The sequence below is a fragment of the Phyllopteryx taeniolatus genome, chromosome 18, assembly GCF_024500385.1.
Source record: "Phyllopteryx taeniolatus isolate TA_2022b chromosome 18, UOR_Ptae_1.2, whole genome shotgun sequence".
Lineage (NCBI taxonomy): Eukaryota > Metazoa > Chordata > Actinopteri > Syngnathiformes > Syngnathidae > Phyllopteryx > Phyllopteryx taeniolatus.
Genome location: NC_084519.1, coordinates 7,933,384 through 7,949,733, shown reverse-complemented (window position 1 = coordinate 7,949,733; position 16,350 = coordinate 7,933,384). Strand labels below are relative to the sequence as shown.

At 41.8% G+C, this 16,350-nt stretch overlaps 1 protein-coding gene across 7 annotated transcripts in view; it reads right to left on the bottom strand.

The window, feature by feature from the left end:
• col12a1b (collagen, type XII, alpha 1b) overlaps nt 1-16,350 on the bottom strand; it is a 120,059-nt gene that overhangs the window by 17,743 nt on the left and 85,966 nt on the right. For all 7 annotated transcript variants that reach the window (XM_061753437.1, XM_061753433.1, XM_061753434.1 and 4 more), the window contains 14 exons: nt 14,843-14,972; nt 14,620-14,739; nt 13,509-13,658; nt 12,818-12,934; nt 10,219-10,371; nt 10,053-10,127; nt 7,280-7,419; nt 6,151-6,274; nt 5,933-6,076; nt 4,417-4,581; nt 4,302-4,340; nt 3,255-3,393; nt 1,991-2,133; nt 1,798-1,907 (listed from right to left, as the gene is read on the bottom strand). In XM_061753437.1, the coding sequence (XP_061609421.1) occupies nt 1,798-1,907; nt 1,991-2,133; nt 3,255-3,393; nt 4,302-4,340; nt 4,417-4,581; nt 5,933-6,076; nt 6,151-6,274; nt 7,280-7,419; nt 10,053-10,127; nt 10,219-10,371; nt 12,818-12,934; nt 13,509-13,658; nt 14,620-14,739; nt 14,843-14,972 (1,749 nt within the window). The remainder of the gene's footprint in view (nt 1-1,797; nt 1,908-1,990; nt 2,134-3,254; nt 3,394-4,301; nt 4,341-4,416; nt 4,582-5,932; nt 6,077-6,150; nt 6,275-7,279; nt 7,420-10,052; nt 10,128-10,218; nt 10,372-12,817; nt 12,935-13,508; nt 13,659-14,619; nt 14,740-14,842; nt 14,973-16,350) is intronic.

The window sequence follows — 16,350 nt, the reverse complement described above, 5'->3', positions numbered from 1 at the left end:
GTCTTGTGTATTTTTTCACTTTCAAATTCATTATCCGGGCCAAATTGTACTCCCCGGTGGGACCGGTTTTGGCCTGCAAGGCATAGGTTTGATAATTATTGAAAAAAAAAGTAATGCATTGAAAAAGAAAAAGTAATGGAAGAAGAAATCTAAATGTAAATGTATCTAAATGTTTATCATGTGGAAGAAGAGGAGGAAGAATATCACGTCAATAAGGATAGATGGAAGCAAATGTTTGGACTTGAGGAAGAAGTGGTTGCCCGTGATTGCAGGATGAGGAGGCCGTGTCAGTCCTCACGGAATTCGAAAGCAGTCATTTCCACGTCGACTCTGACATTTTCATTCCAGCACAGCGTGGACAAGAAAAGCTTCCTATAAAAGCGAGATGTATTGCGGCGTGGGGGGGCGCTGAGCGGGCCGGGTCTTGATCTAAATCACTCTCGGTCTCTGCTCTTATTCCAAATTGCTACTAAAGTGCACGCTCCCAAACCATGCTGGGAGGCGTGACCGCAAGAATTCCCCAGTCCGCTACCAGAAGCCAGAGCGAGGGCCTCTGAGCCTCCTAATCCCCCCCACCCACCCACCTCCCCCTTCCCCTGATGTCATTGTTTGAGTGCGCTGACCAAACACTTTCCAGGCCGGGCCGCCAGCGAGGCGGGCTGAGCCCACAGCGTGCGGTTCTGGAATGTGTTCACTATTGTTGACAATCAAGGAATTTTGGAGTCCAAGGCTGTGTTGGGAATTATTCACTCATTCCTTACTCCCTAAATCACTATTTAGGGAATAAGGAATGAGTGAATGATTCTGAACACAGCGATGGCGTTCGGAATAATTCATCATCCCCTACTCCCGAATAACGTTTTTATATAGTGGACTATATGGTAGAGTTAAATCATGAGTCAAAGGAAAAATTGTTTTGGAACAGTACTCGGTGATATATGATAATAACCATGATATTGTTTTAAACTGAGTGTACAGTGGACCCCACTATTTGAGGTGTATAGGGACAGAGCCCGACCGCAAATAGCTAAAATCCGCAAATAACTGATGCTCCTTATAACTGCCATGAAAATTTAAAAGAAAAATAATTTTTAAAAACACACGTATAAACTGGGGATCAAGTAAAAAAAACTTTTGCTAATAATGGGGGATAGGTTGGGCCCCCCCCAAAAATCCGCAAATAAGTGAATTTACAAATGCCAAATCACTAATATGGTATCAGCGGAAACTAGGGCCACAGCCCAACCATGAATAGTAAAAATCCACTAATAATTGATGCTTCTTATAATCGGCATGGGCAAAAAAAGAAAGGACAAAAATGCAAATGCAAAAGTGGGGGATGAGGTAAAAACATCAACAACACAAAGTCAGTGTTCTCCTTGACATTTTCTTTCACAAGAAGCTATTTTTCTCTGCTTTTGGTCAGAAACTAGTGTTTTTGTTGAAACCAACCCATGTTCTACTGCTAAAGAACAACAACAACAAAAATTGAAAAACTTTTTTTTTTGAAGAAAGGAGAGAATTTACTCTTTCTTTGGTGCTTATATTGTGACAGAACACAATATTCTGTGGGTCTTAAGAACATCAGTCAAAATATTGCAAAATAGCTAGAAATGTAGGGAACTCTGCATTGAAAACAGCTGGCTGTCAATGAGCAGAGCATTCATTAAAGTTATGGCTGGTGAATATTTACACTCTGTATGACACAACTAGCCGCTCTTCTTGTGGGTGGGATCACATTCATCCCACACACCCGAACTGTGAGCTCTGAAGCACGGAGAGAGACGCCGCGCTCACCTTGTGGAAGCTTCCGTGGAAGAGCTGCTTGACTTGAGGCTCGTCAAAGGTCACCTGCTGGATCTCGCCGCGCTCGCCCTTGTTGTAGAAGGAAACGGTCTGTCTGGAAGCTGAGATGCATTTGCAGAACAACCGCGTCAACACCTTGACAATGACATTGTCAACATAACGTCAAAAAAGCAGAAATGTTTACGGTCAATGGTGACTCCGGTCTCCGGCTTGTGGTCGGCGCTGGACACCTGCCACACGTCGAAGGCGTCGGTGGGCGTGTCGGGCAGGAGGCGGAGCATGAGGATGATGGTGTAGACGGCTGGAAGTCCCTCGGGGTGCACCTCACTGTCCACAGCACAAGGCACGTCATTACACCTCTATACACGAAAGCTGGGCCATATGGCCAGAAATTCTGTCAAAAACTCACATTTCATTGATGATCTTAATTGATTTTGATTGCTTATAGAAAAAAAACACATTTCAAGTTTGGCTTTTTAATTATCTTTCCCTCTCTGCCATTTGCTTGCGTTCGCCTGATACCAAAAAGCTTTGAAACTGTCTATTTTTCCTGAGCATGAAAGGGCACGCTTGCAATTAAAGAAAAATAACTTTTTGTCACATTTGTTAAAACTGCTAGTATAAACATTAGTGACAGAAGTACATTAGTAAAATGATCTGTGAAAAAAAAAAACATCACTTCTGCCACTTTTAATTTAATTTTTAAGAAACCACCATGCCCGGGGAGAAACAACCAATAAGAAACGGAACCATTCAAATCTTGCTAGCAGTCTTAAATATGGAAAATTCCACCTTTAACTTGCACAGAAATATTTCTTTTTCTTTACAGATAATGTAAGAAAAAGTGTTTCCTTTTGTAAAAAAAAATGGCCCTTTTGTAAAAACATGTAGAGAGACAATTATCGAAGCTGCAAAAAAAAAAAATAATTATAATAATAATAAAACAAACAGTAAACAGTAACTGAAAAATAAATCTACAAAATTATTCAGTAGCCCAGCCATACTACACATAACTATTGACTTAATATTTGGATGTCATAAACCTCCTCCAAGGCACAGCAACTAATCACAACAATTGTTTGTACAGTATGAGCAGCAAAGATTGCACGTATGAAGACTCTCACGAAGGTGTGGATATATATATATATATATATATATATATATAGTACGTCTACATGTAGTTTGATTTGCACTTCTTGATCTCATAATGCACCTTAGGTAATGATATTTCATTACCTAAGCTAGACGGATTTCAATAAGATTTACGACTTCCTTTTTGGACCAACAGTACACGGATTTTCGGTATGGGATAATATTCAGATGACAATTTTTACTGCATGTTCAGAAAAAAAACGTTCAACCGATGGCTCAATAGCTGTAACGATGCCGATGAGCATGTGTGGGAGTGCGACAGGGTGGCTTGTAGCCTCTCGAGCGGGGCGACTCACATGCTGGGCATGGTGAGGAAGGCGTTGGTGTGCAGTCTGTAGGCCGTGAAGCTGTTAAAGGAGCCCGGCTCCATGGAGACGCCTCTCACCTGAGCGTACGTCTTCTCTGTCAGGTTGAAGGATTCTAGCATCCTGAAGCCTGGCACAGCACAACCGCACCAACAAGAACAACAAGTCATGTTAGTTGGAACACATGCAGGTATTGGATTATGAGAAAAGTTGGGTAGTGTTCTATATTGCGGTTCATCGTTCGCGCACCCGCTACATGGGATTGTTTTTATTAGGGGTTTTTACAGTATGCAGGCAAGTCGGAATTTAGAGTTGCGCGCCTTCAGTGTAGTACCAAGTTGTGCCACAACATGAGCTCTACTGGAACACATGCAGTGTAGCCTAATTTAGAGCAAGAAGAAGAGGCAAACAAGGTGCCCAACTAAACTCCAGTAATAGTTGTTGTTCCCAAAGAGCAGGGAGAAAATATACCTGTGAATATTATTGTATGCTCTGTTTGTACAGTATGTGTTGCTGCTACGTGTGTGTCAAGTAGCAGTCGTTTGAAGGTTTAGAATTACCCCAACATCTAAGCTAATTCCCTTTAGCCCCTGAGACGTTTCGTATTATATGTTAGCAGAAAGCTATTAGACTTGGTGTTTAAACATCAATGTTTAATTGTCTTTTGTTTTATGTGTAAATAAACTTTAACTGGGAGTGACAAATAAGCAGGCACACTATGCCTCTTACTTGCGGAACTGTGCAAGCACGAGAGTCTTCTTTTCGTTTCCTCCAAGTGATGTTATATGGTAGTCTTGCAATTCTTGCAGCGAGAGACTGAGAACCAGTGCTAAGGAATATGTTGAAAAATGTCTTTAAATAAGTTTGTGTCTTTCAATAAGTTAAAATGTGTTTAAAGCGTATGGAAAGGGTAAATCTATTTAAAAAAGTGTCTTTTTATATTTTCTCTTACTCGCAGATTTTCATATATCGCGGGTGGGTCTGGAACTTATCCACCGCAAGTGTTCGCTGTATTCTTATGACATGACATCTACTCACCGGGAGACGTGAAGCCGTTGACAAAGATGAGGGGGCAGGCTGCAGGACAACAAAGCAACATAAATGGACGTACGTTTTTCCACTCGCAGTCACGGCCGCGCTTGCGGGCACTTACTGGACGTGGCCGTTTCGCAGATGAAGGTGATGAGGTTCTCCTTGATGGTGTCGAAGGCGTCGAAGTCGTCCACCACAAAGACGTGCCTCTCACTGGGCTTGCTGCTGATCTCCTGCAGCTCCACAAAGTCCACGTCGGCCACCCCCACGGCGAACACCGTGTAGCCTTGGACAGCACATTAAGACATTTTTAGCCAAGGAACACCAAGGAGCAACTCAGGTGCGCAATAAAATTTGACAAAGATGAAAACTCAAATCAAGGGAAATTGTAACATTCCGTTAGCTAGCTATGCTTACACCCCGAAAATGCAAATTCTATTTGAATAGTCTGCTATGTGTGGCGGCTTTAGAGTGCCTTGTTGTCAGCTGAGAGTGCATGCGTGTCAGGCAGAGAAAGTTGGGAATAGCGAGGAGGGGAGAATTTTTGTGTGTGTGTCCGACACGACAGCGAGCATGTGGACAGGGGCGTAGCGCTGGCGTGGCCGCTTTAGAACGTCTCGTTGTCAGCTGTGAGTGTGTGCTCATCACACCGAGAAAGGCGGAATAACAAGGACTTCGCGCTGGTACGGGCGCTTTAGAGTGCCTCGTTGTTGCGGCAGATATACAGTATCTTCACAGCTCAAACATGGAGCTTTGTGTAGCCATATGAAAGATGCCAGACAAACTAGGTTCCATTTCACCACGTCTTAGAAGTAGAATTTGATTGACAGTTGAGCAGGGAGGGGTTTCAGCTCTTTCAGTGGACACGCCAACAGCGTTTGAGAGTGGAGAAAATGGCTTTTTTTTTTTTTTTTTTTTTTACAATTTTGAAGTTTAATTTATATACCTGACCATTCTTTTTTTTTTTTTTAAATCATACAACTTTGGCAGGGTTGTTAACAACGCTCTTCTCTCTGCTGGGTCAAATATACAAGACAAATTTAAGTTTTACACAGGGACTTTCAAAATCCCCAAAAGTTATTCTACCTTGTTATTGACATTTTTATTACTCATGTCTTCCCTCACGACATCCATCAACCTTCTCTTTGGTATTCCTCTCGCTCTCTTGCCTGGCAAGCTTCAAATGATAAATACCGTCATTCTCCAGGTGTGGGGAGTATAAATACACTATTTTTAAGACATTGGTGGAGGGTTTGAGGCTTACTGTTTACTTGTTTTAAGACAAAATGACAAGTCAAAATGTATTGTTCGCCACTACAAAAACTGTGCTTCAAAATAAGAATAAATAGTAATGAAATGTGGACTATATTATCTAATTATAGCAAAATTATCTACCAATAGAAAAGGAAAATCGATGCACTGGTGACTGTGGCTCTCCTTGCCTAACTGCGAGGGCGTTACAGTACTTCACTGAGCACCTCCACATCTGTAGCTTGCGAGTAACTAAAATTGTGTCTCTCAAAATTATTATTACTTATAAATCGTAATCTTGAAAAACTCAAACTGGGGCACTCGTAAGTCATGGCGCCATTGCTGAATAATGGGCTTTTACAAAGCCTTCTAGTGTGTGCCGTTACCTGCGTGTTGCAGCCTGGCGGCGTTCTTTCTCACTTCATCCTGCGAGCGTCCGTCCGTGATGACCACCACCACCTTGGGGACGTTCCTCCTCATGCCGTTCTCCACCGTGAAAGCTCTCTCGTATGTGTGCTTCAGAGCCACGCCTAACCGGAGTTTTGCATCGCCAGGATCAGTGAAAATACACACAGTCGAAACTCTGCGTGTGAGCGCATCTGACCTGTTTTGGTGTTTCCCCCTCTGTAGCGGATGTGATGAGGGGCTGCCATAGCGACACCTTTGTCTTGGTACGAGTTCAACTTGAACTCTGTCTTCGCGTCGTCACTGTACTGCACGAACGACACCTGTGCGCAAAGACATGATAATGATCATCACCCTATTTCTTCTTATACCCGTAGAAATGATAATGTCTTAATATAAGGCTGAGGTTTGACAATGGTGTTTTCAGGGATTATTATCGATATTTGTTTTTACACGTACGTGTGTGTATGTGTGTGTGTGTGTGTATATATATAGTGTCCTTTTATTTGTATATACAATTGTTTGCATAAATATTAGTGCTATGCATATGGAGTAATGTGTAATGGAGTAATATTCACAAAGCTAATGAGTGGAAGAGAAGCATTTCTTGCTGGAGATGTTCAGCATGCGAGCAGATGTAATTTGGGAATTTACATATGTATAAAGGGTGAGAGCTTAAATGCTTTGCTTCTTCTCACTGCTTTTCAGATGTGCAATTTTATTTTTATGCTACTTACTAATTTTTGGGTTGTTTTTTCCATTTGTTGCAAGTATAGTTTCATTTGCTTTTTCCATTAAGATGTTTTTTTAACAGATTTAATTGACTTCAAAAATATATTTTGGGCTGCAATTATCCATCCATCCATCCATCCATCCATCCTTTTTCTGAGGCGCTTCTCCTCACTAGGGTCGCGGGCGTGCTGGAGCCCATCCCAGCTGTCATCGGGCAGGAGGCGGGGTACATCCTGAACTGGTTGCCAGCCAATCGCAGGGCACATGGGCTGCAATTAATTATTTTAATAATAGATAAATCTTCTGACAATTTTATCAATTAATCAATGAATCGGATAAAAAAATACTTTTTAATTTCTATCCCTTTCTTCAAAAACAGGACTATTTCAAATTGACAGTGCAGAAAATGCTCAAATATAACTGATTTATTGTTGCTGGAAAGCAACAGAAAATGCATTTGGCTAAGTGACGCTAACACACAAAGGGACAAAGCAGATGCAGGATGAGAAGATGTGCTGGACAAACAAGCTTCTTGCCCCTGCTCCTCTTCTTGTGCGTTTCTGCTTATTTGACTTCAGAATGACAAGAACACAAACCTGCATCCCAGTAGGCCCGATGACATCGAAAGTTCCGATCATGCTGGAGACGAAATGCACGACTTTGGTGAAGCTCTCCTCGCCGATACTCCAGGACCCGTCGATCAGGAACAAAACGTCCGCTTTGGCACCTTTGCAAACTGAAGCACACACGCAACACATCAGTGAGGAGATTTGTGCTACTACCAGAAATGGCGGCAGAGTACATGACATCATCAAACAGCCAAGTGAGTCTTTCGCAGAGATGGGAGGAAGTCACAAGCAAGTCAAGTCTCAACATTCAATTTTCAAGCAACTTACTGTGGCAAAAGTGAAGCAAGTTCAGTGGAGTCCCTAGAAAACTTCAAGTAAGTCATAAGTTAGTTCCTGTTTAGCCTGCTATCGGTGAGCTAAACTGCGACGATAACATAGCTTGAGTGTCGTTGCGACGGATGAAATTAGATGTCAAAGTTGTTGTGTCTCTTTCACTTGCAAAAAGTGTATGTTGCTGTTCTCCTTTTTCTACACGTGAGCAATATTCTATCACGCTTGAGCGACTGTCATCATATCTTGTACAACCAAAGGTTGCAAATGTGTCGAGCAAAGTACACACAATTTGTGGAGAATTAAGTCCGGAGTCCGGAAGATCACTGGATCATCTTGTGAGACTTTCGTCGAATGATCTCCAGTGCACTGTATCACTTGTTGTATGACTGCTATTTGCTTAATAAAAATTGAACTTAATTCTTAGCCTGCTTATTGACTCGCTCCATGAGCTTATCAATAAAAGAACCAGAGAAATCCCAATACCAAATGTAACTCTTCTTTTACAAACAAAACAAATGGCACACTATATTGAGAATGAGAATTTTCAAATGTAAACCAGCAAAACTTGTCACGTCGTGCAGTTCAAGTCAAAATCAAGTCGAGTCTTTTAGCCAAGCAAGTCCCAAAATTGCTGACTTAAGTCTGACTGGAGTAAAGTCTGGTCTTTTGTCCAGTCATGAAGCTTTCAGGAAGTTGTTGCCGCAAACTTTCCCGGGTCACGAAGTGACAGGACGAGAACGTTCAAGTTGAATGCGAAGCTGCAGTACTGTATGACTTGGACTGGTTTTTACAAGCCCAGCGTTTTTAATGGTCCTGTTCTCCTCGTGAACCAGCACCACATGTGGCAGCCATTAATGCGCTGGCACGGGCTCGCTTCAGAAAGAGTTTGGCTGGCGCTCAAAGTCTCACAGCCGCCAAAAACGCTTCTTGACCGCTTTCCAGGCCGGGCTGAGCCTGAATGAAAGGACTGCATCCATTCAGTCCTTCAAAAGCTTCACTTCCTGTCCACTTTGGGACACTCGGTGAGTCACGTCACTTGAAGGAATGAAAACATCACGAGAGCCCAGAGAGTTAAGCTGAAGTTCAAATTTGGATTCATAGTAGATTTCACAAAAAAACAGTTTTGGACTGGGTTGCATGTCAAATATTTGACAGCTCCTATGGCGGCGACATAACCTGATTTCTGAAAAGTCGAAACATGCCACAGTCTATCAATAAGTTCAAAATCATAATTACAGTAAATATTTGTTTAAAGAACAACACTTTTATAGGCCATAAATATAAAAAACTCAATGATAAATAGTAAATACAGCATTAACCAAGTGTGTCTTTTTGTACCTCGTGAAAACATATTCTTACGCCATCTGACATCTCGAAATTTCGTATGTCGATACCATCGTAAACTGAGGACCTTTTATAATTTTTATATTAACAAAAAAAAATTAAATAAAATAATTTACTACCTGTCCGCGAGCAACCCAAAATGGCCCGCAACTCACTTTTGGGTCCCGACAGTACCAGTTGAGAATCATTAATATAGAGGATAACCTATACTCACTGCTCAGAGCAACAGTAGCCTACGGCAAAATGGTCAACTCGCTTTTGGGCATGAACTGGTTACTGATTTCAAGGTATAGCACGATTTTAAAAAGTTACGGTTTCAAAACCGCTGCAACTTTCCAATAGCTGTAAAGTGACAGGACCCCCCTGGCCCCCACGCCCTGTTGGTGGTGCGAGCAGTCAGTGAGCGCGACAACTTTTCCCCTCGAAAAGTCGGCTCTGTAGAGAATTCTTTGGGTAGCTGGGTATTCTGGGTATGTATCCTATACATTGAGTGGCCGCTCGAGGTGGCAATACGTCCAATACGATATCTCATTAACGAGAGCGCCACCCAACACTCTTGGACAAAGTCAAGGTAACGTAAAACTATTAATATCAAGCTGTATTGAAATCAACATTTGCAACCAGCTACGAGAGTGAGCGTGTCTAAAATAATTACTGTAGCTTCACTACAGAGGCAGATAACATGGCCAACTAGCATAGCTAACATCAGCTCATTTCCGTTCTGACGTTTCTTCACAAAGCGGAGATGAGGAGAGAAGTAGCTACTCCTCTTCTGAGAAATACGTAAGTGCTTTTACTCTTGTACTACATTTTGATCCAATTTAGAAAAATTCAATTGTTTATTTTCTTTTTACGTTAGCTGATGTACCTATGGAGTGCGTTCAATAGAAAAAAAAAATTTTACCCCCAAAATTTCGAAATAATACATTTTAGAGCTATACTTACAATACCATGATTCCGAGAAACCACAATAGTTTGGTTCGCCGTTATCATACCGTCAAAATATGATACTGGTTTATGCCTATTCATCACTATATAGGCTACTACATAGTGGATAGGGAGGGAGAGCCAAAACAGCCAGGGAGTGCTGAAAAGGAGATGATGTTGGGTGGCGGGGGCCTACCTGCCCACGAGGGGGGGATGGTGGGGGGCGGCATGGGAGTGGGCGGCAGCGTCGGCGCGGGAGTGGGCTTGACCACTGGGACAAAGAAAATATGGAGTTAGCAACACGTTTTTTAATCACCAGGACGTGGCGGTGAACACGACAGTTGCTCTAATGGATGGCTCACGGGTTCTCTCCTTGGCGCTGACGCCGGGTCCCTCCAGGTTGGGCGTCTGGACGTAGACGGTCGCACTGTAGAGGGCGTCGGGGGAAAGTCCTTCGAAGCAGTACTGCGGCAGGCCCGCGGGGATGGTGATCTCGTGTTGACCTCTGCTAGACGCTGTGAGGGAAGGAAACAAAGTCAGTGCATTGTCGCCTCTGTCGCGTCCACGAGCATGACACACTTTCTGGAAAACTGGATGGTTTTTTTAACCCTCCATCACACGTAAAAAGAGCGACGCAACAATTTTTATTTGATGCCGACTCTGGAATTTACTTTCACCTTTGGCCGTTATAGTCTGCTCGCATTGGGCTCAAGTGTGGCACTGAACCAGCAGATACATAAATTGGCGCAGAGGTGAAAAAAGGTAAATTCTTTTCTCATTTAAGTAAACAAGAAGAGCTCACTTCACAGTGGTATTTGGCATACAGGAAGACCACAGTTTTATTCCCTCTTGTTGCACATGTGTGAAGCTGTTAGTAGATGAGCAGGAGAACAATATCGAACAATATGAGGGCGCCAGGGTGTTGAAATTATAATCTCACTATTACCGCATGCAAGACGTCACTTGTGTTGGCTCCAAGCTGAAGTTTGTACATAAACAAACAGAAGGAATGGTTCAAATTTCCTGTCCCATTTAGTCTTCTCTCTCACTTCACCTTCCTTCATTTTTGCACTGGCTGTCGTCCCTCTCCATATTTTAAACTCCAAACTCCGGGATGCATTCCTTGACGAAGGGATACTGGCCGTGTTTGGGGGAACCTCACTGCGGTAGTAAACAAATGGCCAAAGTCCAATAGCGGCAATATTCTCCACAAAAAAAATAAAAAATCATGGCTAAAACGTTGTAATAGTGCAAATGGTTTAGTATGACGCAAAAAATAATACATGGTGGATGGCAGACACAAAGGAAAACGTCAACGGAGCTGTTGTAAATGGAATGCCGATTCACAGGCGCACACAACACCAAGCACCGGTATTCTCCGCCGAAGAATGTCACAGCTAAAATACGATACATAGTGCAAAAGTGTACTTAACTCATTCACTGCTGTAGACATTTATATTCCTCAACGGGAATCCAACCGTTTACTTCCATCAACGTACAGTATATATTTGTCAAGTACGTTTTTCAACTGGTAGGCGTGGAAGAGGCTCTCACCCAACTTGTTTCAAATTCAGGTTGGTAAACCACTGTAGTGACTAACAGATCCTTGTAAATGGTGGCGTTGTATCGCTTTGGATTTGAGGTCAGCACAGCTTTTGAGTAGAAGATAAAGATTAGGTGGTGAATCTTGGTTTGTCACATCGATTATAAGGGAGAGAAATGCATCGGACAAGTTTAGGCACCTTACACTCCAACATTGTACGTATATGCATGGTATAAACAGTGTGTGTCGTGATCGTGAGAAAAGATGACACAGATCATGGAGTGAATGACGAACGTGAATGACGAACGTCATGTAAAGTTGAATCAGTACTTCTACTTTTACCAAAGTCTTTTTGACACAAGTATTTGTACTTGTCATGAAGTACGGAGTGTGAGTACTTTTGCCACGTCTTGATATTTCCATGCTGCTGTGTCTTCCTGCTCCTTAACCGGTGACTTGTGTCGGGACGACGATGAGAAACCGATGGGAATCAAAGAACGCGTCGTTATGGACGAGGATGTCATGTATACATAGACGCGAGTCAAACATGGTGGTCAACGGCATCACTTCGCTCGATACGGACAATGTCAAACAACATTGGGAGAAAGAGGTGAACATTGAAATGACAGCGGACATGCGGATGGGAAAAATGTTCATCTTCCACCAATTCTTTAAACTTCGCTATTTCATTACAGTGTTCCCCTGCTATATCCCGGTTCATCATTTCTGCACCTGCTACATCCCAGATTTTGAAGTGACTGTTTTTTTTTAGAGTACACAGGCAAATCTGAATTTAGAGTTGCGCGCCATCAGTGCAGTACCATGTTGTGCCAAAACCTAATTCTGTTTTGTTTTATGTCAGCACACTTTTATCTGGAGAACAGGCAATAAGCAATATGTGTCTTAATAATTTTGTGTTTAAATGAGTTGAAATGTTTTTAAAGCATGTAGGATGGGTAAAACTATTTAATAAAAATAATAATAATGCATTACACATTACATAAAATGCTTTTCTAGGCACTGAAAGACGCTTTACAATTTCATGCATTATTGCACTCCTCATTCTGCGCCTAAGGCATGCAGTTAAACATGTTTAACTACATAGGTATATACATACATAGGTTTATATCGTGCATTATGAGTTGAAAAAAAGCAAAACGCTGGTGGGCAACTAGCATTCCTCGGTTAACACCTGCTGCATGTCATAACCACACCGAGAGTCCGGCCCCAGAACAGCGGACCCCAGCTTCCCGATGATCTCATCATCTGGAAACGTGCCTGCAAACATCTGCTGCCCGTCTTCCCGTACACGTTCCCTCCCACCGTGGACCCAAGGGGACTGCCAGTTCCCGATTTTAACACCGACAGGCTCAGAGGTGCATTTGAATGCAACACAAGTCATGCAAAGCTTGACTCACGGTCCAGCGGGTTGAGTCTGATGCGGTATGACGTGGCCGCTCGGTGTGGAGTCCACTTGACGCAGAACTTGTCATGAGCGATGTTGTACGTTTCGATGTTGGTCACGTTCAGGAACACTGGAAAATGCACAAGACTTTGTGACGAGGAGGGGCATTCAAAGGGGCTCACGTTGGATTTTTAAAATGGACAGATCATTAGAAAATGTGATACAAAATAAAAAATTTAAATTGTATTTTACAATGATCTAATTAAAATGTACATGTAAAATAAAAATTATTTAATAACATGACATATGATGGAAATGTATTAGAATTATTTAAATTATAATCATGTAAAACTGTTTATTTTAATAATAAAATAAAAAACAATCATGCTTATTTTCAAGTGAATAAACTAGCCATCATCCATCCATTCTCTGAACCGCTTAATAACAAGTTAAAATTTGATCAAACTGGCATTAAATATGGCCTTAAATGTCTTAATTTCAATCAGAGTGATGTTAAAAAGGAATACATTTCTTCAAATGACCTTACAAATTGTCTTAAAACGACTTAAATTTGACTGGTGCGCTTCAAAATGGTCTTAAGACATCTTAAATTTCATCAATGTGGCCTCAATCACAAGAGACCAGTACATGGCATTTTGCTATCTAGTGGCTTAACTTCTGTTATGATTGGAGGCTGAACGTACGTGTGGTTCCTGGCCCAGCAAGAGGCGCGCTGGAGCCGCCCATGTACTGCGCCAAGACTTGGACGTCGTAGGTGGTTCCGGGCTTCAGGTTGTGCAGTGCGTAAGACGTCACGTCACCCACAAAGAAATCGATGGCCTGGTGGTCGGAGCCTGCGAAGAAGAAATTAACTGAGTCAACTCATGAAGGCAACAACACCTACTTAAGGGGAATAGTGAACCCGTGCTATATCACAGGTCATCGTTTGCGCCCTTGCAGATTTTGAAACGATAGCTTTTTATGGCTTCTAGCAGTATACAGACAAGTCCAAATTGCGAATTGGGCACATCAGCAGCACTGAATTTGAGTAATATTTGTTTTTCCCACGTTGCAGAGAGAATATCAGCCTGCGAGTATTGTTGTATGCACTGGTTGTACAGTATGTGTTTCTGCTCCGTTTGTGTTCAAGTAATAGTTTTTCGAAGATTTAGAATCACCGTGACATCAATGCTAATTTCTGTTAGCCTGTCTACGGCATTTTACATTATACGTTAGCACTAAGCTAGGGGCTTTCGTTGGATGAAATGATATGATTTGGTTGAACATTTTAGTGTTTGAATATACAATGTTTAATTCTCTTTTTGTCAGTCGGGTGGAAACCTCCTTTGGCCAAATTTGGTCAACAATCGATACTATTAGTCAGGTCTCTATTATTTTCAAAAATTGTAACATCTATGCTATTTTCGGGTAATCTGTCCATGACATTTCCCATGATATGTTAGCATTAAAATAGATTACAGTAAACCTCAACTTGGACTGAAAATTGACAACAAGCACCCTTTGACTCTTATTTGGTGAACCGTGCAAGCGAAAGTCTTCTTTTTATCTCCTCAGTTATTGAAGATGTTGATGTTATGTTATACGACAGTCTCCCATTTCTTGACAAGGACAGAGTGAGCTTTAAAAAGCATCTTTTAATAAGTTTTAGTGTGCTTTAATATGTTGAAATATGTTTAAACCATATGTAAGGGGTAAAATTCTACTTTTAAGAAAGAGTCTTTATCTTGCAGATTTTGGAGGTGGGTGTGAAAACGTATCCCCTCATGATAAACAGTGTGCACTCTAGATATGCACCTCTCGGTGAGTATATGAGTCTGTATCCTTCCACTGGAGCCGACACGGGGTCCCAGGCCACTCGGAATCGTGTGTACCATTCGTCCGACACCCGCAGGTTTCTCGGGCTTAGCAGGCCGACTGAAAGCGAAAGCGAACGACAAACAAAGCAACGTTGACAAATCATCACATCGACTGGATTGTTTTGGCGTATTCCTTCAATGAGAAGTCTCAAATGCATCACTTGTGCGTCCGTTTCCGTTGAGGAATCCTCCGGGGCCCTCGGCGTATATGGCCTCCACTGTGATGTTGTAGGGCGTGTCGGGATGCAGGTTCTGCAGCCTGGCGTTGTTTCGGTTGCCCGGGACGACAGCCTGAGGATGGAACACCAATGTTACTAATTATTATAATAATACAGTAGATACAGCACTGTGTACAAGTGGTTAGCACGTTTCAGGTCTAGAATCAAATACAGTATATAGTGCACGATCTAAAAATTCTTTTCTAGAGATTAGGGAGTCGGGAATGATGAATGATTCTGAACACAATCCCTAGTAGTTGTCTTTTTTTTCGGATTTTTTATGTAAAGGACTATGATAGTTCCCTTAAAAGTCCACTAAAAATCTCATATTAATGATTTGGGTGTCGGGAATGAGTCTATGATTCCGAACGCGTTCAATCATCCATTCCTTACTCCCGAATCATTACAAGGGGATTTCTCTTGAACTTTTTAGTGAACTATCTAGGTCCCCTATACACAAATTTCCAGGGGGGGTGTACTGCCTGCAGCTGCCATCTGTACTTCAGCTCCTCATGAATTTCATTTTAATGGCCGAAATGATGGTGTTAGTTTAAGCCCGTCTTGTAATTACTCCCACCAATCAGCGCTGTGTGATTTATGAGCTAATGGCGCCCGGGATCACATGTGACTTCATCACATAGTTTGGACGAAACATCACGGTGAACGAAGGCTGTGCGGCAAGAGCTGCTCCAGTTGACGCAAATTTGAAAAAAAAATCAGTGTGCATTGACTTCAAAATGACCCCTGAAAGCGTCAATTTTTCCCGCTTAGACGTCGTACAGTGTCCCCTGTTATATCGTAATTCATCGTTAGCGCCCGGCGACATCGTAGACTTTCACGTGGATAGGCAAATCGAAAATGGTGCCCCCGGTAAGCGAGTCGATGCGATGTTTTAAATGTATTTTTTGAGAATATTTTTTGTAGATTTAAGTAAACAGCAGCTGATAAAGAAGATATGCACATTTGAAATGAAACTAAGTTTTAACATCTTAGGTTTAGTTCTCTTTTAATAACTACTGAAACACTTATCTATGCTCATTTTCTTGAGCCCATCTATGATGTTTCACAATACACTATATGTTACCATCAAGCTAGAAGACCTTTGTTTCTGGCAAAATGGCATTTTGGTGTTTAAATACACAATTTTTATTTCTCTTCTGTTTTCATCATCAATTTTACTGTAAGCTTGAACTGGGAATGACAGCTTGAAGCAAGCACATTTTGACTCTTGACTCTTCTGATTTAGAGAAATCTTTATTTTGTTTCCTCAAGTAAGATTTAATAAGTTTAAGGACCCAATTAAGTCAATTCATAGATTTATTTCTAAATACACGATACATGTTGGAAGATAATGGCTGAAAACATGAAAGGACTAAGAACTATGAAGTGAACTGTGGAGATATCGCATTAAACTGTTTTTCACTATTATTGCTTTTGGGGTTTTAGGGGCG